Source organism: Prionailurus bengalensis, chromosome A3 (assembly GCF_016509475.1).
Source record: "Prionailurus bengalensis isolate Pbe53 chromosome A3, Fcat_Pben_1.1_paternal_pri, whole genome shotgun sequence".
Taxonomy (NCBI): Eukaryota; Metazoa; Chordata; class Mammalia; order Carnivora; family Felidae; genus Prionailurus; species Prionailurus bengalensis.
Genome location: NC_057354.1, coordinates 88,847,337 through 88,870,455, shown reverse-complemented (window position 1 = coordinate 88,870,455; position 23,119 = coordinate 88,847,337). Strand labels below are relative to the sequence as shown.

Here is a 23,119-nt window from a genome sequence, read left to right as displayed (position 1 = left end):
CAACTAAAATAGGCCTGACCTGAAAGAGGCCTGAGAGGGCCCTTTGGGGCCAGGCCAGCCTAGACTGACTGACTTGTCTGCTCATCTCTGTCCCCGTCTCCTCTCCTCTTTAGTATCCCTTTCTTGGCTAAGGGTGTAGGGGCTTTCCTCAGTTTTAGGCTTGGGACTTCAGCCAATTCCTGTTCTGCCTAAGGAAGTTTATAACAACTATTCTAAAAGAATGGATGGGAGAGGAGGCCTGGCCAAGCAGGGCAAGGCCCACAAGCGCCTGTTTGCCCAGTTGCACGGTGAAGACAGACAGGGGAGGAAGGTGTGCCTAGAGCCCAGGCCCTGGCATTGGATTTGACTCTAGGCCTCTCTTGGCTTTGTTCTGCACAGAGAGACAGCCATCCACTTGTCTCCATCATCAGTTACCTCTCAGAAAGGAAGACCCAGGAACATGTCTTGAGTTCAAAGGCCTTTACATGAATCCCATTGCTAGAGACTGCTTAGAAGGCCCTCCTGCTGTGCAGCAGCATGAGAACAGGACTTTGCCCCCTCTAGAAGCTTAGAGAGGGGAGGCAACAGTTTCCCTTTCGTCACTCCTACCTTTGAAATGCAATGATTTCTTTTTTGGCTTTACCTAGTTACAGCTTTTAAATATTTGTTAGGGTGATAACCTGAGGCTAAATCTGGCTGGGAAGGAAAGCCTTTGACAAAATTCATTTAAGTTTCTCTAAGTCAGAATCTCTCCCAGACTCAGAACTCCATTTACCCTCAGAGTGCTTTCATTATCTTCTTCTAGGCATCCAGTTCTTGGCACTCATGACTCTTGGTGCTCCGCTTGAACCCTCCTGACCCCAGTGCCAGATTCTGTGCCCTCAATCTTGGACTAAGCCCACTTTTCAGTCCTGACCTATCATGGCTCTGGGTTCCATCCGTCCGGCCAGTATCCACGTAGGTGCGACATGGATTGCTCCCATAATGCTACAGGATCCATTTATACCTTGGTCCAGTGTTTCCGTGTTGTCTCTGTGCCCTGTTTACACACTATAGGTATGTGTATATGTCTGTGTCTGTAAAGGAAAAACTCAGTGTTTTGCTCTCTATGTAGGGAAAAAGTCAGTTTTTTCCTACTGTGTTTCTCCTCTGAGTCTCCTTTACCACTTACACAAAACGCTTCATTTCTGACACTTCTGGTCACCAAATGCTTGGACGTTTTTCTCCACATCAAGCAATTCCCTGCAACACCAGCTACAATTTTAGTCAATTCTGACACTGTCTACCCACAGACAGCATCAGATCCCACAAGTTAAAGGCTCAGTTCCCCCAAGACCCTCCCCGCAATTCAAACAGCAACCACCTGGTTGTCAACCTGGGCTTCTGACTGACTGTTGTAGACGGCAGCTTCCCTTGACCCCCTCCTTAGGTTGAATTTGCTGGAGTGGCTCCCAGAACTTACTAGATCACAGGTATCTTAGAAAAGGCTATAACTTAGGAACATTCAGGTGGAAGAGGTGTGCTATGCTATGGTGTAGGTATAGGGAAAAGGGTGTGAAGGAACTTCAATGGTCTCTCCAGGTGTACCACTCTCCCCAAATCTCCACATGTTCACCACCTGGAAGCTCTCCAAACCCTGTACTTTTGGGATTTTATGGAAACCTCATCACATAGACATGATAGCTCATTAACTCTGTTTTCAGCCTTTCTCCCTTCTCAAGAGAATGAGTGGTGGGGCTGAAAATTCCAAGCTTCTAATCATTGTTTGATCTTTCCAGTAGTGACCAGCCCTTATCCAGGAAGCCCCCCAGGGTCGCCTCATTAGAACAAAAGACACTCCTATCACCTAGGAAATTACATGGGTTTCAAGAGATCTGTGTTAAGAACAGAGGTCAAAGGCCAATATCAGGACAAGAGATGCCGGTAGTGTTCTTATCATTTAGGAAATTACACGGGTTTTAGGAGCTCTATACCAGTAACCAGGGCCAGAGACCAATATGTATTTCCTGTTATCTCACAGTATCAGCTGAGTAACTTGGGCAAAGTCAGTTCAGGAAGTCATGCAACTGGTTCTTGAACTCATACCTTTTTAACCTCAAGGCTTATACAGTTACATATGTGGCCCTCTAAGCAGTCTCTCTAGCGATAAGATTCATGTGGAATGCCACTTGACACATGGAAAGCATTCGTTAAGTATTTATTAAATTAATGAATCATTATTATGATAGTCTTGTGGTGTTTTTTGTTTTGTTTTGTTTTTTTGCTAAGTTTATTTATTTTGAAAGAGAGAGAGGAGAGGGAGTACACGAGTGGGTGAGGGGCACAGAGAGAGGGAGAGAGAGAATCCCAAGCAGATTCCACACTGTCAGCAGAAATCCTGTTGCAGGGCTCAGTTTCACAAACCATGAGATCATGACCTGAGCTGAAATCGAGAGCCAGATGCTTAACCGACTGAGCCACCCAGGCGCCCCTACAGTCTTGTGTTTTGATTCAGTCTCAGCCTGCCTCTGAGAGCTAAGTGCAGGCAATGTAGTCTTAGCAACATTACAGCACTTATAGTAGAGGTGACTCTGCTTTCCAATGATTACTCATTTATTTTCCTAGTTGCATTACAGTCTTTAGCCATGCTTTCTCTTATTACATTTTTATTTTTATTTTCCAGATCTACTGTTAGCTGGTAGTGAAGGATGGTAGGGGTTTCTGAGATCCTGGTTGGTCTTGTCTGATTAATCCCTGGGGTGGGGTTTGAATATTTTACAGCTTTTGGATCTCTTCATCCAGTGGGACTGGTCAACCTACCTTGCTGACTATGGTCAGCCCAACTGCAAGTACCTCCGGGTAAACCCAGTGACAGCACTGACCCTGCTTGAGAAGTGAGTACCTAGTCCAGCGGTCTCTGCTGGGAAGTGGGGGTTGGTATCGGGGATAATTTTCTCTTCGCCAGTACCTTCAAAAGACAGCAGAGAGGTCCTGTTCTCGAAGTTGCCATAAGTGCTACCAGCAGTCTCCATCATTGGATTTGGCAGGCTGGCCTTCTTGTAGCCTCTTAATTCCTGAACCCCCAATAAGCTAGGCCAAGTATGGGTCACGTGGACTCTGGCAGTACTTTGGAGCTTAAAGGGGCAACATCTCTTTAACTAGAGATGGAAAGAGAAGAAAGAACCATGCCTTAAGCTTGCTCAGAGGCCACCTGGTGAATAGAATGAGACTGGCCCCAGTCGTCTCGGGATGATGGGCAGAACAGCCCCATCGAAGAAACCTCATCCGGTTTCTAGCAGAGAAGTTCTTGGAATTACTGAAACCTTCACCAGCAACCCCTCCCACTCCCTGCCAGAGTCGAGCCTTACTGTGCTGACTGTCCCAAGAAAGCTGTGTTGGAGCAGGTGTCTCCTTCTTGCTCTGGGCAGTCACTGGCCAACAGAGGCGCCACCACTGGGATTGGGTCAGCCATCTCCAGAACATCCCATGGCTAACCAGTGTATCAACCAGATGCCGGGATCTGCTGTGCAGCCTAGTTCTGGCTTTTGCTAACCTAGTTGAGAGCTGGCAAGCCAGAGACCAAGATCCAAGGAAAGGGGAAGCTTTTTCCTGTCATCACAGTTGTTAACTCCCAGCTTCCTCGAAGCTTCTTAGAAGAGTACCCTGCATCTAAGTAGTACAGCAAGTACCTATGTGGCCGTATGTGAACTTGGATACACGGACCAGCATCTAGGAGGTCAGAATGGAGCCTTAAGCAAAAGAAAAGGTTAAGGTGTATTCTCCCTACTACGCGGTGTGGTGGGAGAGAAGGGGGGGAGTTGGAAAATAAGCAAGAGCAGGATGTAGAGGGATGTGTTTGCAGCCAAGAAACTAAGAGCCCAGAGTGCAGCTTTCTCCAGGCCAAGACAGACTGATGTTTCCATTTTAACTTTGTTTCCCATGATTCTCTCTCCCAATGACCTTCCTCCCTAGGATATCTAGAGAGTAAGTATATTATTCACTTGGGCCTTTTCCATCACTTTGAGGCAAGTCCTTCTGGTTTCCTCATTGACACTAATGACTACACTAAAATCCCTACCCTGTGAGTTGTCCCCACCCTGACACACTAATCTACTAAACTAGCCCGGTGCCAATTGGCTGGCTGCCTCCTCGATCCTTGGTCCTCAGAGTGACCCTTGGCATACCAATTCCTATGGGGCTGGAGGTCACAGCAGGGATTTTCCCCCACTGGCGCCAGGTAACGGGCTGTTCCCTCTCAGCTTCCTGGCCCACTCAATACTCTTGCTAGTGCAGGGCTTGAAACTCAGCCCTGACAGAAGCGAGCTCCTCGGCAGTCTTCCCCGCCTCCTGGTGGTTGAAGCCCATGGCGTTAAGATCTGGAGCCTATGCCTCCTGCGGAAAATTTTTTATTAGAGGCAAGGCCTAATCCCAGCTGAACTGGGGACATGTTGGCTTTTCAGTTGGTGTTTAGATGTCGTATTCACTATGTGTCCAAATGGGCTGTGGGATTCCCTTTCAGTTCCTTCTCTCAGTAGTCCTTTACTTGTCTGCTCCTGAGAATTCCTAGATCTAAGAGGTATTGCCCCATCCACTTTCTGTGGATCAATTATAGGCTAAAATCATCAGCCTGTCTGTAGCATTCTGGAGGCCTAACAGGAACAAAGCCTCGTGCTTAGCCCTAGGAGTCAGCAGGGTTTAAAAGCTTCCTTCCAAACCCAGTAGGGCCATAGGCCACGCTGATCACTAAAATCCCTATTTCCCAGCCTCATAGGAACCAGTCCCTTTCCCTGACCCTTTCCTGCTTTCTGCACAGCCAGATGTACCACCAGAGCTTGACAGTCTCCGCTTTTTAACCTGGCGCTTCTTGGCAGGGTGAGATATGAAAAGAACCAAAGACCTGCTTTGGACATTCAGGAAAGAGAAGAGGCTCCTGTGTCATTGAGAGGTGGCCGTAGCCAGAGTAGATCAGGATCCCGAGGAGGGTTCCCCTTTGGCTTTGGAGCATTCCAGGGCATAAACCAGCATGCCACCGTCAGCCTTCAGGACACCTGAGTTTATCTTTTGAGTAATCCCAACTCCAGGCCTTAACGGCCAAGAACTCCAAGACTCTGAGGCCCAGGGTTCTTCTTCCTCCCTTCCTCCTACCTTATTGCAAGAGCTTCCTATGGGAGCTGAAAGCCAACTCTGGTTCCCCATCTCTGGGCGGCTTGGAGGAGTCCTGAAATTAATGATCACATAGGATGTTAAATTAAATATCCCATACATATAGGGAGCGTTTTTTTCTTCCTCCTTTTTTTCTTTTTTGTTTTGTGTTGTTTTTACTTAGATTTATAGCATATTCCCTGGGATATATAATCTAAAGCCAGGTCAGTTCCATAAATGTAATGGTATAATTAATGTGTAAGGGACCAAATACAGTAATCATCATAGCCTTGAGACCCGCGTGCTTTCTTTTCAACCAACCTCCATCACCTCTGCTTCTTCCTCACCTCCAAGCACAGACCTGCCCATGTGGGTGGGTGTATCTTATACTCAGTGTTCTGAGTTCGCTTGAGTAGTTCCAGCCTTAAGGCCCTTAAGCTTAGATCTGTGAGAGAAGTCTCCATTCATTTGTGGCCGTCAGTGTCAGCCAGAACCACACAGCTTTGGTGCTCGTCACAACCTCCTGACCTCACTTATATGCCCTTGTGGGATCTCTGGCCTTTTAACTCACTGGCCCCAAAGCTGCCCCTCTGCACAAGAGCCACCCCACAGGAAAAGATGGGCCAGGATTGGCGATGGGCCAAAGGCCCTTGGATGTATACCTGGGGGTTGATTACTAGGGTTGCCAGGTTCCTTCCCCCCCACTTCTTCTGACCTGTGTCCCTGCAGCCCAGGGAGCTGTGAAGTCAGAGAGCTGGTGTAGCTCCTGGGGGGTGGTCATGAAGACCCAGGAGAAATTGGTCTGGGCAGTGTTCTTAATTCTCTAACACCAGAACTAGGGGTGGGCTGAAGACCCAGTGTGCAGAGACTGAGGCCAGAGTTAACAGTCAGATGTCAGAGGTTGTGGACTCTCTGCAGGGAATAGCAGATTCCCACATTCTATCACAATGGCTTATTCAGACCTGGGCATTTCTGTGAAACCACAGCTTGGCCTTGACTTTATCCATGCTTCCCTGTTAGGTCTCTCCGTCTGACCACAACTGTTGCCCAGAGCTGCCCATGGTTTGTACTCTAAGACTATGCCACCTCTGGAGCTTTAACAGGACCCAGGAATAGAAAGCCCTGCAAAGACCAAAGGTCTGAGGATATAGACAGACATCGAGTCCTCAGGGGCTTCTCTTGCCTAAAGTTCCGGTTCATCAAGTGAAAGGATGGCCCACCTGCTCTCCTCAGCACCACACACTCAGCCACCTCACTGCCTCTGGGTCCTTAGTCTGAGACAAAAGAAAAAAGATCATTCAAGCCCTTAGTGTTGTTAAGGATGGGATAGAGTAAACAGCCTGTGAAGTTTAGAAATACATGGTGGCTTTTCGTTATTCATATCCTCTTGGAATTACTAGTTGAGAGTATGTTTTTTCCCTATCTTTCAAATACCAGCTTTAAGGTCCCAGCAAGATTTCATAAGCTCATGAGATGGTAAGTGGATCCTAGATATCCTGTAAGAGTCTGTTGAGCACCAGGACTTTAGCATGCCCCAGAGACCTGTAACAGGTGCGCAGCTGGAGATAGAAGGGAAGGAAATAGGTAGGGCGGGTATGGATGATCAGGGGGTTGGCTCTCCCATAGCTGGCTTTTGACTTTTGATTCCAAAGGTGACCGAAGTTGGGAGGGCTATGGACAGCTTCCTGAATAAGTAGGTAAGTATGGGCCTGACAGTGGAAACATTCTGCACTCTCTCAACTCTGGGTGGAGGGTAAGATACGCTGTGCGATCCTGCCTCCTGCCAGTTCTTTCTACCATTGTCTCCTCAAACACTTTGCTCTCTTTCTTTCCTTCTGTGTTTAGGATGAAGGACACTAGCCGCAAGAACAACATGTTTGCACAGTTTCGGAAAAATGAGCGAGACAAGCAGAAATTGATTGACACTGTGGCCAAGCAGCTCCGGGGACTCATCAGCAGCCACCATTCGTGAAGGCTGGCCTCAGGCCCACAGAGGCTGCTCACTATAGCCCCATAGCCTGGGACCCAGCCCTGGCTGGCCCTGCATTTGTGCATTCTTCTTCAAAGAGAGCAAATGTATTTTTTTAATAACCTATGTACAGTATTCGCATAACCTTTCCCTATAGTAAAAGAGGCACAAGATAAAGCAAGTACGTGAGATGTTGCTAGGCTGGGGCTCAGGAGAAGTTACACTATACTGTCTGTATCATCCTAGAGATGGTGATATCACCAATCCCAGTATGATGAACCACCTTTCATCCATGGCTCTCGAGCCTAGGTCTGGGGCTCAGGAATGACACTAACAAAATGGGTACATGGCACTGGGAGGTAAGGTGAGTAGGCGAAAAGGTAATAAAGTATATCCTGTTTACTCCCGGGTGCCCCATTCACCACATAGGTGAGGTTGATTCTTCATGATGCAAGGAGAGGACCAGGAAAACGTTACTGTTTAGCGTATGGAAACCAGCACACTGTTCTGGAGGTTCGTATCTCCTCCATCCACCAACTTTCACTGGCTGGGAAACAAGCATGGCATGTGGCCAGATGACAGCTTCACTCCAGTTCCCCAAGGATGGCAGTGTCTTTAGCCCATATCTGACCCAGTCTTTTATTGCTGATTTCTCTAGGGCAAGACAGAGTTGAGTATACAGTGGTACTAATTGGACCCCATGACTAACTGCAGGTTGCTCCACACCAAAAGGAGTTTTATTGGCTCTTGAAAACCAGTGTGAATAGAATCAGAGCCTCGGTCCTTTCCCCATTCTTCTCATTTTCTTCTTTCAGGGTCAGGGAACTTGGTTCAGAACATAGATCAACAGTTATTTCCATAGATCTTCACAGAGACTTGGCCTCCTTCAGTAGTGTCATTGAGACAAGTCGGATTCCAGAAGCCTGAAAATGGCCCTTACTCTACCCTTAGGTAAAACCTGAAGATGACCTGGGAGTGTTCCTTGTGTTGTAAAACCAGCTCCCTGGCCACCAACTTTCAAAGAAATATTATCAGCTCTGCACACTGGGGGCAGCCGCAGCTGGACAGGATGCCTCTAGGGATGGAGACGTCACCATGAAGTAGACAGGGCCAAGTATGGCTAGTAGTTTGTTACCTCTGGCCCAGCTGTCCCTTACTAAGTCATATCCTAGATCTGAAGCTCTTCTTACTCAAGCCTAAGCCTTCCATCCTCTCCTGAGATCCCCCGAACCATCTTTTGGCCTCATCTGAGAAAGATTGTCTGTAATCCTAGCCCACAAATTCTGGAGTTTGCAAAGCGAGCCTGGACTAGCTAGCTCGGAAGCTGTGTCCGCTGTCCCAGACGGGCTTCTGACACAAGGGCTTTGCTGTGAGGTCTGTCAGAGGAACCTGGACTTGAAGACTCTTCAGGAAGATGCTACTGTGGCTACTGGCAAGAGTATAATTATGCATCACCAAACAATGACAAATAAGCCACACAGGCCTTTCCAGCTTGGATTAGTGGGTGGAGAGACGCATCAAGCAAAATTCTTCACTACCTTTGTCAGCTACTGAGTTGCTTCTGGGGAGGGCAGTGCTTCCTTTTTCATTCCCCACCCCAGCCCCCCAACCCCCCGTATCCCATCACAACTTGAAAACCAAGGGGAAGAGATTATGCCCACAGACATGCAGGCTTCCTCAAAGCTGGAGAGACGAGTCTGCGTGTAAGCTCTGGAGAATCTTTCTGAAGCTCACCTTGAGACCTAGGTTGTTAGCCTAGGGTCTTAGGATGAGGGTCCGGGTGAATGCTGCCACCCAGAACTTCAAAAGGCAAGGGATGGCAGGGGGCCATGGGAATGAGACCCAAGATGCCATCTCCCAAGCCCTGGGCTTGACTGAAAAGGAGCAAGAAATGATTACACGAATCTAAAATCCTATTGCTTAAGAAGGGCCCCAAATATACGCCTTTTATTAGTCCCCAGTTTGCAGCAAGATTCCTTCAGCTTTGTGTACTGAGACTTGGATGTAGAATGGACAGAACCTTAAGCACGTCATACTTTTTGTCTTTTTTGAGTCATCATTGCTGGTCCGGTCTCAAACATGTACCCTGGAAAGACTGCTATAGAGGAAAGGCGAACAAGGTGGAGGAATGGGGGTTCCTCTGCACCTTGTACACAGAAGTCCCTTTAAAGAAAACACTTACTCAAGCTCAAGACTTATTAGGGAGGACCCTTTGGTAGATCTCCTCTTCCCTCTCAGTCTGCCTTTAGTCTTCTCTAACGAAACCAACATGCCGCTACTGAGTTGTCTGTAGAGACACTCTCTTGGGGGGGCAAGAGAAGGTCAAAAAACAGGGACCCGCAGCGTCCAAGTTGTTTGAATTGGTGAAGTAGGAATTTTCAGTTTTGCCTTTTCAGTCTAGCTGGACCAGCCTTTGAGAGGACTCATGCACATGTGCCCATGCCCATCAGATTCCTAAGATCTGGCCTCAAGTGCCCAGAGATAGATAGGTAGGTGCCCCAGTGGGCCTCAGTAAGGGGGGCAAGAACACAGGTGGCTAGAAGCCTCCCGGCCTTCTAGTTAATATGACTCTTGACCAAGTTCTTGGAAAAACCTGGTCCATGCTTCTAGAGGGATGTTCTTGTTTGGGACCCTAGTGGGTTTCAGAAGTAGTAGAGGTGGCTTGTATAGTTTCAACATTCATAGGAAATCTCTTTGCGTGAACTGTAAATGAAGCTGTTGGCAGGGGGAGGGGGAGAACAGGACCCAGAGATTGGAACCAGCAGAGTCCCTGTTGACAGAAGAAATGTCCAACGGCCAGGAAGTGCTCCCCAGTGTTTCCATTGCATACCAGGCCTAACAGCCTCTCAGGCCTCAAAGCCAGCCTAGCTTCACTGCACACTTGTCAAGCGCTTGCTCAGCAAGCCCCAGACCCAGAGCCCTTTATCCCCAAGATTGGCAGTGGCCATGACCTTCCTCATAAAGCCTCTCGACACTCCCTGGGGCCTGCTAACAGAAATCCCCCCCTACCTTGGCCTCCTTTCTCCCAGGACTCTCCTCCTGGCTGCTTCGACTGCCTCTTTTTTTCTCTTCGCCTGCATCCGCAATTACTTTTCACCAACGTGTTGGAAATGGCCTTTTTATTTTGCACAAATAGTTGTACATTTATGGAGGAAATTTAGGAGAGTCCATTTTTAACTCTAAAGGGAATTTTTTTCTTTAAAACTCACTAGTAAAGCTACTGATGCAGATGGGCCTCGTGGTTAGTGGGAACCTCCCGTGTGGAAAGAGCATGTTTATTCCTCCTGTACATTTTCCTCTCTTAACTGCTATTAAACAAGAGAGCCTATGTACCTGTTTCAAAAGCCACGGTGTTGTCTCATGGTTTTTTTTTGTTCTTCCGCCCCTTTCGCACAGTGCAGCTATGGTTGGTGATCTGGATGACAGCCAATGCACCCCCTCAACTGGACTGAGGACCAGAGCAGGCAATAGCCTGCTGGGGGGAGAAAGCCTGCCTGCCAGACAAGGGCGAGGAGCCTTTGAAACGTCCCAAACTACTGAGTTAGATCTTCCTGTCTGTGTAGTTAACGTTGGCATCATCGCCATCAAGACGAGTAACTTTTGAAATGCCTGATTTACATGGAGCACCAGGCTAGGCAACTTGAGGCCTGATGTGTCGAACACCAGCCCGGCAACAGAAAGGCTCCCAGTCAGAACGGGAAGATGGCGGATTATCCAGAACAAAGCCAGGCTGGGAGAAGGGGCGAAATGAGGCGATTTTAGAGCTCAGTGTGGGAGAGGGGCCGGCACCACGGCCTGCTATAGGAATGGGTCTGGTCAGGGAAGAGAGCAGAGAGAAAGCAGGACGTTAAGTAGCTGGGCCTTGAAGGACTCAAATTCAAATTGTATTAAGCTGTAGGAGTATCTTAGGCACAGACCACATTAGAGTAAAAAGTTGGCCTGAGCCTGGCATATGCTGGGAGGTTCCCCACGGAAGCATGGGGAATAAGGCCAGAAATGGTGTAACAGCACCAGTCTGCCTGCCCCCTCAGAAGCCATGAGAATAGGATGGGAAAAATTCCTTCAGTAAAAAGTCTGACTACTGTAGCCAGGTTTCAGTCCCTGCTGTGCCACTTACTAGCCAGCTGGCCTTGACCAGTTACCTCCCTCAGTCTCATAATCCTCATCAGTGAAACAGAAAAGCAGTCCTAATTTACAGTGTGGTTGTCAAGTGTGAAGGAGTCCTGGATGGTCAGGATGCTTCGCCAGTTCCTAGCCATAGCACGTGCACTGTTTAAGGCCTTCCCCTCCTTCCTCTCCAATTCCACAACATTCCTCATGGCTGAGCACTGGACAGAAGTGTCCAGAGCCTCTCTGCCTCCTGGCTTCTCCTCTCCAAGCCCAGCGCAGGGTGGATGGTAATGAGGCCTCCGGAGCTCCTGTACACAAAATGGGTGCAAGCCCTTCGAATCAGCCAACTGTGACTCAGGGTACAGCCAGTTCTTCAGCCAGAATCTGCCCCCTCACCACCACTTAGAACATTCTCCGCTCTCTCTTTGGTGCCAAAGTTTACACTGGTACTAGAATTCAGGAGTTCTTAACCAGGGGTTCATGAACCCGTGGAATATGTGTATGTGTGTGAGTATACACGTATGTGCACGTGTGTGGGTACCAGCTTGCATTCACCCATTTTTTTCTGGATAGAAAGCGCGTGGTTCTCATCACTGTCAAAGAAAGATTCGGGACTAAAATACTGAATGATAACCAAATCTCCTGAGGGAAAGCCAGACGACCTGATGAGCCTCCTCTCCCTGCCTCATAGAATTCTGGAAGATTTTTCAAGACCTTCAGTTCTGCCTCCTACCTTTTCCAGGAGCCCCCATGTGAACCTCAGGTCATGGTACAGCCACTCCTGGCTTTTTCTACTCAGCCAGGTTATGGTAACTGAGGTCAGCATGAGGACCTTGCACTTCTGAGAATACGGAGCCTCCCAGCTGGTTGGGGAGAGTCCAGTATAGATACATGGACCCTCAAAGCCAAACTGAACCTGACTCACCTCAGAACATTTCCTATAGCTTCCGAGCACTGACTGATGCATGGTTCCACCGCCCCAGACCTTATCCAGAGAGGGAGCAGCCCTGGTGGGGTGTCCAGGGTGGGGTGCGAGGTGGGGACCCTGGGACAGATGTGAAGCAGGCACCAGCATGCCCCTTTTCTCACAGCTAGGCTTATCTGCGGACCAGGCAGGTGAGGGTGGGGAACAGCTAGCGGGAGATAAGGGGAGGGAGAGAAAGTGCCAGACCCTTTCCCCGGAGGCCTCAGTTTTGAATTTAATGGGCAGTGTGTGCCGGGAATGAGAGAGCCTCACAGCCCAGGGGACCAGAAGACAAAAGCTCTTGAGGAAGTGCAAGGAGGAGGAGGAGAGGAGTGGGGGCCTGGGCATTGTGCGGGAGAGCCACCCCTCTATCTGTTTCAATCACTGCTGGGGTTAGGGTTACCCTGCACTTGGGGCCCCAGCTGCTTTGTGGGGTCTGTGACATCAGCCGTTGTGATGGTAATGGAGGGGCCTCTCTCACGGGGGGCTCCCCTTCACCAGCCAGCCCACATCAACTCCCAGAGAGGATTGAAGCTCCTGTTCCCTCAGGGTGGGGGCAGGATGTGGGCCCAGAACTAGACCCAAGAGAACAGGCCCCCTCCCAGTCTGAACCCACTGCTTAGTGTTATCTTCCAGGCCCAAGCTATGACCTTCCTCTCTCCAAAGCTCCAGAAAAGGAATGGAATCTGAACATTGAGATGCTTTTCTGGCCCTAAACAATCCTTCCATTCTCTAGGCTCAATGATGGGTCTATTTCCTCCTGTAAATGGGTCTCGTAATCTTCAACTTTTACCTTTGCTTCTAAGGGTAATTAATTAGATCTCCCTCTTGTTCTCCCTACACACTCCCCTCTCTGTTACAAGGCTCAGGTTAAGCCGGGTGGATGGCTTTTCTTTCTTTCTATTCCATGGAGTGCTCATTTTTAAAGCTGATGGAGTAAGTCCTTGCCCTCTCCAGTGAACCTCTTCTCCAGAGAAGCCTGCTAGGGAAACACCACTTCCTCGGGCCCAGGAAAGCGGCCTCTGCCCAGCTCAAGGCTTTTCAGGTAGCCAGTTCTGAGCAACCATTTCACTCTTTCTTCCCAGATATGTCTCCAAGGTTTTAGGGAAGGGGCTTTCGGGCTGTCAATCTCAGGAGCAAAGTGAAGGATTAAGTGATGATCTGGACCTTGGAGGTGAAGGGAGGCAAAGATGGGCACGGGAGAAGGAAGATCAAAAACTCAGATTCCTTTTTTTCCGAAGTCTGAGGAGAAACAGGCGTCAGGTGCAGGGCAGCATGAAGGCATCAGGTGGGGAGGAGTGAGGATAGACCCCCATTTGAGCAGCAGGAGGAGAGGCTGCTATGGGGAGGCAGGTCATGGGAGCAGGAAGTTGAGCCCTAGGGACACCGATGATTTCTAGGAACCGTGAGCTTGTCTGATGCTCCGACTCGACAATGAGCTCTTCGGAGGCAGAAATGACTTGGCATGCCTGTCTGAATCCTCTGCAGCACCTTGCCCAGCAAATGGCACCTGGGCACTCCTGACCAAATGAGTCACACCCGCAGTGGGGACAGTTACTACCGAGGGGGGTGCGGCTGGGAAAGCAGCACTCCCTGCTGGGAGGAATATCTTGTGGCCCACACTGGTTTGGAAGGGGATTGAGAATAAAAAGCAAACTAGCTTTTGGTCGGTTTTGTTATGGTTTTAAAATTCTCTACAGCCATGTACTACCCCACTCTTGGTATGCTGTGGAGTAAGGAACAGGTTGAAAACAGACCTTGTCAGGTGAGAAACCAAAACGGCAGTTTAATTCCTGACAGGCAGGGTGTGCTCCTGGTGGTGGTGGTGGTGGTGGTGAAGGAGTGTGTCCGTGCATGTGTGGATGTGGATGTGGGTGTCTAAATACTGAGCCCTAATCCCATTTCCCACATAGAATCACTGTTAACAGTATGGTGATGTTCTCTCAGATCATCTGAATATGTAGATACTTTTTTCACCAAAAAAATTGAATCCTGGTATTTTATATTGCGGGTTTCTTTCCCACTTAATGTATCTTAAACATCTTTCATGGCAATATAATGGGATTTCTTCCTTTGTGAAGCCCATGAATACTTCCATTGCATGGATGTACCTGGGGTTTATTTAATTCTGAGTTGGTGAATATCTGGGATGTTTCCAGTGTTTCACTATTGTGAGTAATATCGCAAGACTCTTGTATACATCCTTGCCTTCTTGCGTAGTATAAAATTTCAGGAGTGGAATTGATTGGTTAAAGGTCGTTAGTATTACAAATCTTAATAGAAATTGTGTATTACTCTTGAAAATCCCCAATTTACACTCCCTCCAATAGGAGAATGTGGCAGTGACCCAGCTTTCCTCCCCCCCCAACCCCCCCCCCCACCAAATGGCTGACTGGCTGACCACTTGTCCCACAGAATCACTGATTAATTTGTCAATATCATCTTTATCATATATTAAATTCCCATTTATTCTTGGGCCTATTTCTGGACTTTATTTACTGTTCCATGATCATTTCTATTTCTGAGCCATTACCATATTGTTTTAGTTACCATATCTTTTTAGTCTGTTTTAATACCTACTAATCCCTTCCTACGTCATGCTTTTCTCTTTCAGATTGTTCCTGAATATTTGGATAATTATTCTTCCAGGGTAATTTTATAATTCTCTTTTTCAAGTTTTAAAAGTTCTATTGTGATTTTGATTGGAATTGCACTGAATTTATAGAATACTTTGCAGATAAATAGCATCTGTATAACATTGTCGATGCATTTGTGAAAAATATCTGTCCGTTTATTCATCACATCTAGATTCCTCTAACAGTTTTAACATTTTCTGCATTTGGAATCTTCACATTTCTTATTTAGTACAACCACGGATGTTTAGTGTTTTCATTACTGTCGTAAGTGAGATCTCTCCTTCCATATTCTACATTTTCTGGTTTGTTTTACTTAAAGAAGTAAGGTGTAAACATCTATCAGATTGGCAAAGTCCTGCAGTCTGATATTAACCAATGTTGATGAGGAGAGGGAGAAACGGTGGTGGAAAGATATATTCTTAATACAACTCCTTTCTAAAGCAGTTTTGTGCTGCAGATTCAAATCCCTTATCTGCAATTCAGAAATCAAAAAACAAAAAACAAAAAACCCCTGAAAACTGGAAGCTCTTTCTTAACATATTTGGTGGCAAAACCTAACTTGATGGGAGGCTATTTATGGTCTTTATCACACTTAATGTGGATATTTTTACTTTTCAGCACAGAAAAAGTAATACATTTGCTTATGGAATACTTCTCCCAAGCCCTGCTAGGGTCTGATACACGGCACATGTACCATACTGCCCTTCTAAGATCCAAACAGTTCTTATTATGAACCACATTTGGCTCCAACAGTTTTGAACAAGGTATTGTGGGTGTGTGTGTGGTAAAGTTAAAGATGTGCATATCCTAAGACTCAGAAACTCTGCTTCTGAGAACATTCCCTAGAGAAACCTAGCCACCAGAAGACATGTTTAAGACTGTACCGTCTAGTATTGTTTATAATGATGAAAGATTAGAAATAACCCAAATGTGGGGCGCCTGGGTGGCTCAGTTGATTGAGCATCTGACTTCAGCTCAGGTCATGATCTCGCGGTTTGTGAGTTTGAGCCCTATTTCCGGTTCTGCTGTCAGCACAGAGCCTGCTTAGGATCCTTTGTCCCCCTTCTCTCTGCCCCTCTCCGCTTGCTTCCTGTCTCTCAAAATACATAAACATAAAAAAAGAAATAAGTAAGTAAAAGAAATAACCTAGATGTCCACCAATGGGAGAATACATTCATTGTGATATATTCATCTAATAGAGACCGTATAGCAGTTAAAATGAACTACAACTACATTCGCCAAGACAAACTTTTTAAATTTTCTTTTTTTTTTAATTTTTTTTAATGTTTATTTATTTTTGAGACAAAGAGAGACAGAGCATGAACAGGGGAGGGGCAGAGAGAGAGGGAGACACAGAATCAGAAACAGGCTGCAGGTTTTGAGCGGTCAGCACAGAGCCCGACGCGGGGCTCAAACTCATGGACCCATGAGATCATGACCTGAGTCGAAGTGGGACGCTTAACCGACCAAGCCACCCAGGCGCCCCTAATTTTCTTGAATAAAAATGCAAGTGGCGAATGGTAACAGCATGATAGAACTTCAAGTTTGAAAACATGCATGAGAATGACAGACACCAAATTCAGCGTGGTAGCCATCTCTGCAGAGTGAGCGGGGGCGGGGGGGGGGGGGATGAGGCTCCCCCAGGATACACAGTAGCCTTTTGATTCATCTATAAAGTCTAATCTCTCTTTTTTTAAATGTTTATTTATCTGTGAGAGAACACAAGCGGGGGAGGGGCAGTGAGAGGGGGACAGAAGATCCTAAGCGGGCTCTGCTCTGACAGCAGCAAACCGGATGTGGGTCTCCAACTCACTAACCGCGAGATCATGACCTGAGCTAAAGTCAGACACTCAACCGAGCCACCCAGGTGCGCCAAAGTCTAATCTCTTTTTCTCAATCTGAAATGAATGTCTCAAAACGTTGAGATGTTTTTACAAATACATAGATTTGTACTCTACATAATATTCCCAATCCTAAGAATTCTGGATGGTGAAGCATAAGCGTACAGGACTAGAGCAGCCGAACAGCAGAGACCCAGGCATTTTTTGTCTTTCTATTCTGTCGTGCTTAGCATGCTGAGCATTTCACAGGCACAGGACAGCTGCGTCACCTGCAGGCATTACATCCACCTTCAGGCGGGAGGAAAGGAACAGGAGGAAGAAGGAAAGGCAAAGAGATAAAGGCCTGTGTGGGCCAAATCTGTTCTGTTCCTTCCTTAGGAGACCCTGATTTCTTTCCACCTTTCTGTAGATTTAGAGTTGCTTCTCTAAAATTATGTAAAATGTTCTCAAAATTATTTGAACTTGAATTACTATTTTAAATGATCTCCTTACATTACAACCTCTTACATCTTATTGGGCAGAACTGAACCACATGACCACCCCCCAAAACAATCACAGCCAAAGGGAGGAAAATGATCACATTTGGTTTAGATCAGCTATGGTTTTTTCCCTGTAAGCTCCATGAAAACAGTGTTTTGTTCGCAGTTTTATCCTGAGTGCCTAAAAGAGTTTCTCTTGCATAAAATATGCTTATTAAATTGTATGGAAAGAACCAATGGTACGTATGAATGAGAAGATAAATGGAGCTGGGTTAGGGGCAGGAGACAAGGGATCTGAGCCAATCCGAGTCCTGTCAGCTGTGAATCAGAGGGAAATGAATGTTGTCAGGGTAGTGGGTCTGTCACAATATCCCTGACCCACTGAGCCACGCGATGCAAATTATGTATTTGTTTGTTACAGATGAACAAATATTTTCTCCTAGTCTTTCACTTAATTTTTTAAATAAGCTTTTTATTTTGAAATAATGTTAGGTTTATGGAGAAGTTGCAAATTGATCCAGAGTTCTACAGCCCTCACCCAGTTTCCTCTGCTGTTAATATCTTATATCACCACATACATTTGTGAAAATGTTAAAAACCAACATCGGTACATTAGTATGAACTAAACTCAGATTTCAGTGGGATATCACCAACTTTTCTGTTCTGGGATTCAATCTAGGATACCATGGTGCACTTAGTTGCTATAGCTCCTTAGTTTCCTTTGGTCTTTGACAGTTTTTCTGTCTTTCTTTACTTTTCATGACCTTAACAGTTTTGAGGAGTCTTGGTTAGGCATTTTACGGAATGTCCTCCAATTTGCATTTATCTGATATTTTTCTCTTGAATAGACAGGGATTCTAGGTTTTTTGAAAGAATGCCACAGAGGTGAAACATCCTCATTATATATCAGAAGTTACATGACATCACTAGTGACGTGAACTTTGAATACTTGGGTGTAACAGCATCTGCCAGGTTTCTCCACTGTAAAGTGACTCTTTATCCCTTTCCCTACTCTAGCTAGTAGAAGCAAGTCACTGGGGCGCCTGGGTGGCTCTGTCAGTTAAGCGTCAGACTCTGGATTAGGTCATGATCTCATGGTTCGAGTTCGAGCCCCGCGTCAGGCTCTGTGCTGACAGCTGAGAGCCTGGAGCCTGCTTCGGATTCTGTGTCTCCCTCTCTCTCTGCCCTTCCACTGCTCGCGCTCTGTCTGCCTCTCAAAAATGAATAAAACCATTTAAAAAAAAAGAAGAAGCAAGTCACTAATTGCAGCCCACTGAGATGTGACAGGGAGGGGCGGGAGTTAAGATTTACTTCCTAGAAAATGTATCTACATAAATTATTTGGAATTCTTGTATAGGAAAGCTTTGGCTCCTCAATTTACTTAAATCATTTATTTATCTCGGTATCGACTCATGCACATGTTTTTGCACCTATTTTAGGCTATTTTCTTATTTTTTAAATGCTTTTCTTTCTTTCTTTCTTTCTTTCTTTCTTCTATCTCTCTTTCTTTCTTTCTTTTTGAGAGAGAGAGCATGCAAGCAGAGGAGGTAGACAGAAAGGGAGACAGAGGATCTGGAGTAGGCTCTGTGCTGGCTCAGCACAGACAGAACTCAGGAACATGAAGTCATGACCTGAGCCGAAGTCTGACGCTTAACCGACTGAGCCACCCAGGCGCCTCTGAACTCTTAGTTTTTTATCCCACTCTCAAATCTATATGTCTATCCTTGGGACTTTTGTATTTATTTTATACTTTGGGTTATAATTCAACACCATGTTATCTATTTCTTTGCTCAGTTTTGGCCATTGTAATGCTCTTTCAGGTTGGTTCCTGGCTACCTTTGAAAAACCTCCATCGTCTCATTTATTTGAACATTTCCTTGATTTATGGAACTACAAGATCCTCCAGGCTTATCTTGTACTTTTCCTGTTCCAGTTCTAGAATTAACTAATTCTTCATGGAGCTCTAGCTCCTTTTATGGTAAAATGATATTTAGAAACCAAGATCTGGGTGCTTAGTGTGCTCATTGCTACTAGGGTGTTGTTTATGGGCTCTCAGCAGACAGAGCTAGATACTTTATTATATAATAACCCGTGTGCACACACATATCTATATTTGTTTCTGTATCTATACATCTCTCTCTGTGTGTATGGTGTGTGTGTGTGTGTGTATAATATATGATGTATGTACATTTTTATATATATATATATATATATGTGAGTTTATACAGATGTTTCAAACTCTAATCCAGTACCACAGGGACAATTCTAACCTTTCCTTCTCTCCAATGATAAGAACCTGGCTCCCACCATCTACCAGCCATTTACGTATTCATTCAGGCCCACTATACAGTTTCAGAATTGCTAACCCATAACTTCCCATTCACCTATTGTTAATTGGTTGTACTAGCTTTGATCATACAGAATTTTGAAATGTAATGCAGTTGAATTGTCAGTCCTTTCCTTTAAGCATCTGAGTTTTGTTTCTTGGTTAGAAAGGCTTTCCCAGCCATCATCAACCCCCAGATTATAAAAATATTTTAGTTTTGTTTTACATTTAGGTATTTAATCTATCTGGACTTTATTTGGGGATTATATGAGATGCAGCTTTAAACTTTTTTTCTCTCAAATGGCCATCTGAAAGTCCTAAACACCTATTATTAGTAGTCAGTCCTTTCCTCACTGATTTGCAATGCATGAGTCTCTTTCTAGACTCCATATCCTACTTGTGTATTTGTCTGTTTCTGTGCTAATAGGAGACTATTTTAATTTTTGATATCTTAAAATATGTTCTGATATCTAGTATGGAAAGTCTCCCATCATTGATCATTTTCAGAAATGTCTTGGCTATTCTTGTATGTTTATTATCACAGATGAGCTTTAGAATTAATTTGTGAAATTTCATTTATAAAATCCCATGGGATTTTGATTGTGATTACATTGAATTTATCCAATTTTGGAGAAACTGACATCCCAACATGGTAAGTCTCTATTTAGGTCTTCTTTTATGTCTTTCATAAAGTTTTATGCTTTCTTCCCAGAAATCTTACATTATTCATGAATTCACAGTATTCGCATTATTCATGTAAATTCACATGAATATTCACATTATTCATTATATATTTTAAATTATATTTTCAAATTTATTAATGCTAACATATAAGAAAGCTGTTGATTATATGTTTGTCATGTATCTGAGCAAGTTATTACATGCTTTTTATAGATCTAATAGGTTTTTAGTTGATTCCCTGAGATACTGTATTGTAGGCAGTCCTAATAGCTGTAATAATGACAATGTCTTATTCCTTTCTAAATCAAAAAGCTATTTATTGGCGGGGGGATGAAATAGGTAAATCACTAAGCAAACCTAATCAAGGAAAAAGAATGTAAGAAATTATAAATACTTTCCTGATTCCTGGACAAAATTAAGAATCAGAAAATGGAAATAACCACAGACTTGAGGAAATTTTAAGAGCAGTTTTAAAAAATAACTGAAATATAAGTAAATTTTATGGAAATAAATCCATAAACCTAAGGATGGCTGATGGTTCCAGAAAAGTATATATTGCTAAAGTTGACCCAGAAAGGAAGAGAAAGCCCCCAAACTTTAATAATTGTGAAAGAAATCAAGGAAGTTGTTCAAGAGCTATCTCATATTTATATTTATATTTATATTTATATTTATACTATTACTGGTTTATTTTTTGATTCAAGTAACACACAGTGTTACATTAGTTTCAGGTGTACAATATAGTCATTTAACACTATATTGTCTCCAATATACATGTCTCCATGTATACATGTCTCCATGCTCTTCACAAAAAGGTACTCTTAATCTCCTTTATCTATTTTACCCATCCTTCCCATATCCCTTCTGTCAGCCACCAGTTCGTTCTCTGTATTTGCTTTTTGCCTCTTTTTTCTTTGTTTGTTCATTTGTTTTGTTGAGATCCATACTTTTGATTTTTCCCTTGCATTTCTGACTTTTTAAAAAAATTTAATTAGCTAAGACAGTCACACAGTGTGGAATAACAGAGGTCATGGTTAGGATTGGTCCCTTTCCTTGCTTGAATTGAAGTGCTTCTAATGTTTAGTTGTGAACCATGAGGTTAAAGTTTCTTCTATTCTTAGCTTATTGCAAGCTTTTATAAGAAATTAGTGTTGAATTTTATTAAATGCTTTTGTTCCAGCATAGACTAAAGTGATCAGTCTTTCCTTTATCTATTAATATAGCAAGTTCTAATGTTGAAATATCTTTTGATTCATTGAGTCCAACCCCACCTGGTTATGATGTCTTATTATTTTGATGAACTTCTGAATTTTATTTAGTAGCATTTGATCAGGATTTTTGTATAAATATAAGTAAGACTTGTCTGTGCCAACACTGCTTTTGTACTGCCTTCAAAAGGTTCTGTGTCGGTACACAGAAAGAATTTTTTTGAGAAATCTTATCTTTATTCTCGGCTCTGGTGTATCAAGGGTTATCTGTTCTTTGACATATCTTCATCTGGGGCAGGGGTAGGTACCTAGAGTGCTCGTCATTGATAGTTTGTGGTTCCTATAAGTGAGTGTAGGTGAGAGAGAAACAGTAAGGGTGGGAAGTAACTTGAGAAAATAAGTTATAACCACAGATCATCTCTAAACAAACTCTTCCCATCCTGAAGATCCCCCTACTCTGAGGAAGATGGCAGCGGGGATGGAGATGAGGGGTGGATTCAAGAATCAACACAGAAGGTAAATCAATTGACTTTTGGTTAACTAACATCCAGGGACATGGGAGATGTCAAGCGAATGACATCTAGTTTACTAGCAAAACTGACAGAGTTGCCAGAAATAAAGTTGCTAGTTTCCAGGGGAGGGTAGGTTTGAAAGAAGGTGAAGAATTCTGTTTTAGACACTTGAAGAAGGTATCTTTTAGAAGCTTGATGAAGGAAAGAGATTAGGCACAGTGTGCCACCAAATGGTAAATGTAACCTCACAACTGGCCCATCTCCAATCTACAGATCAGTGACTAGAGGCCCAGAAAGTCTGAGTTCTTCAGTCTTTTGATTCTAACAGTCATGTTTATTTATTTATGTATTTATGTATTTAGAGCATGGGAGGGGCAGAGGAAGAGGAAGAGAGAATCCCAAGCAAGCTTCATGCCCAGTGTGGAGTCCGACCGTGGGCTTGACATGGGGCTTGATCTTACAACTGTGAGATCATGACCTGAGCTGTAATCAAAAGTCAGGCACTTAACTGACTGAGCCACCCAGGCGCCCCAGTCACGCTCTTTAATTTCATCCTTTATGAGGTGTCAGCCTAGAGTTCAGTGGCATTAAGGGAAAGCCTTTTCAAGCTAAGAGAGATATTGGTTTGGTTCTGGGCGGAAGGGAAGAAACATTTAGAAATGGCCAGAATAAAGTTGCTTGCGATGGAAGGGACTGAGGTCTTGGAATACATGAGGGGATTCATTCAGAAAAACACTTACTGCGAATGTAGACACGGGGGCTATGAAGAGGAAGAATGCCCAGTTTCTGTACCTGATGTCATTTTAATCCATCAATAAAATTCCTGACGTCCCAGTTCACACCAATACAACCCACCTCACTCTTTGTCTCTCCTCCTACCTCCTCCTCCCCCACAGTTCCAAGAGGTAGGGACCATATCTGCCTTAATAAGAAAGAGAGGAAGGATTACAAGGATACAATCAGTGCTCAGATGGGATGTACAGAATGTTCTGGAGCACCAGGGAAGGGGTGACAAACTAGAAAACTCCACAAAGAATATGATATTTGAATTGGGTTTTAAAAGATAAGTGGGAGTTTACCAGCCAATGAAAGGAAAATATGTGAAGCAGAAGCACATTGAAGGGAATATAGAAAAGGAAGGATATTCAAAGTAGTGGTAACTGGCATATGTAAAGACTTAGATCACTTCGCATCTATTAGACTGGCAGAATTAGGAAGTGGAGTAAGGCCAGGGCTGTTGACGATGAGGGCAACCAGGCGTCTTTGCGAACTGCCAACGAGCGTGGACTAGTG

At 44.8% G+C, this 23,119-nt stretch overlaps 1 protein-coding gene across 7 annotated transcripts in view; it reads left to right on the top strand.

Moving 5' to 3' along the window:
• EXOC6B (exocyst complex component 6B) overlaps window positions 1-10,417 on the top strand; it is a 615,219-nt gene extending 604,802 nt beyond the window's left edge. For 5 of the 7 annotated variants that reach the window (XM_043603673.1, XM_043603669.1, XM_043603668.1 and 2 more), the window contains 3 exons: window positions 2,740-2,852; window positions 3,931-3,942; window positions 6,946-10,417. In XM_043603673.1, the coding sequence (XP_043459608.1) occupies window positions 2,740-2,852; window positions 3,931-3,942; window positions 6,946-7,072 (252 nt within the window). In that variant the 3' untranslated portion in view covers window positions 7,073-10,417. The remainder of the gene's footprint in view (window positions 1-2,739; window positions 2,853-3,930; window positions 3,943-6,945) is intronic. The other 2 variants (XM_043603671.1, XM_043603670.1) reach the window with 1 other exon arrangement.
• Window positions 10,418-23,119: the final 12,702 nt, after the last annotated feature.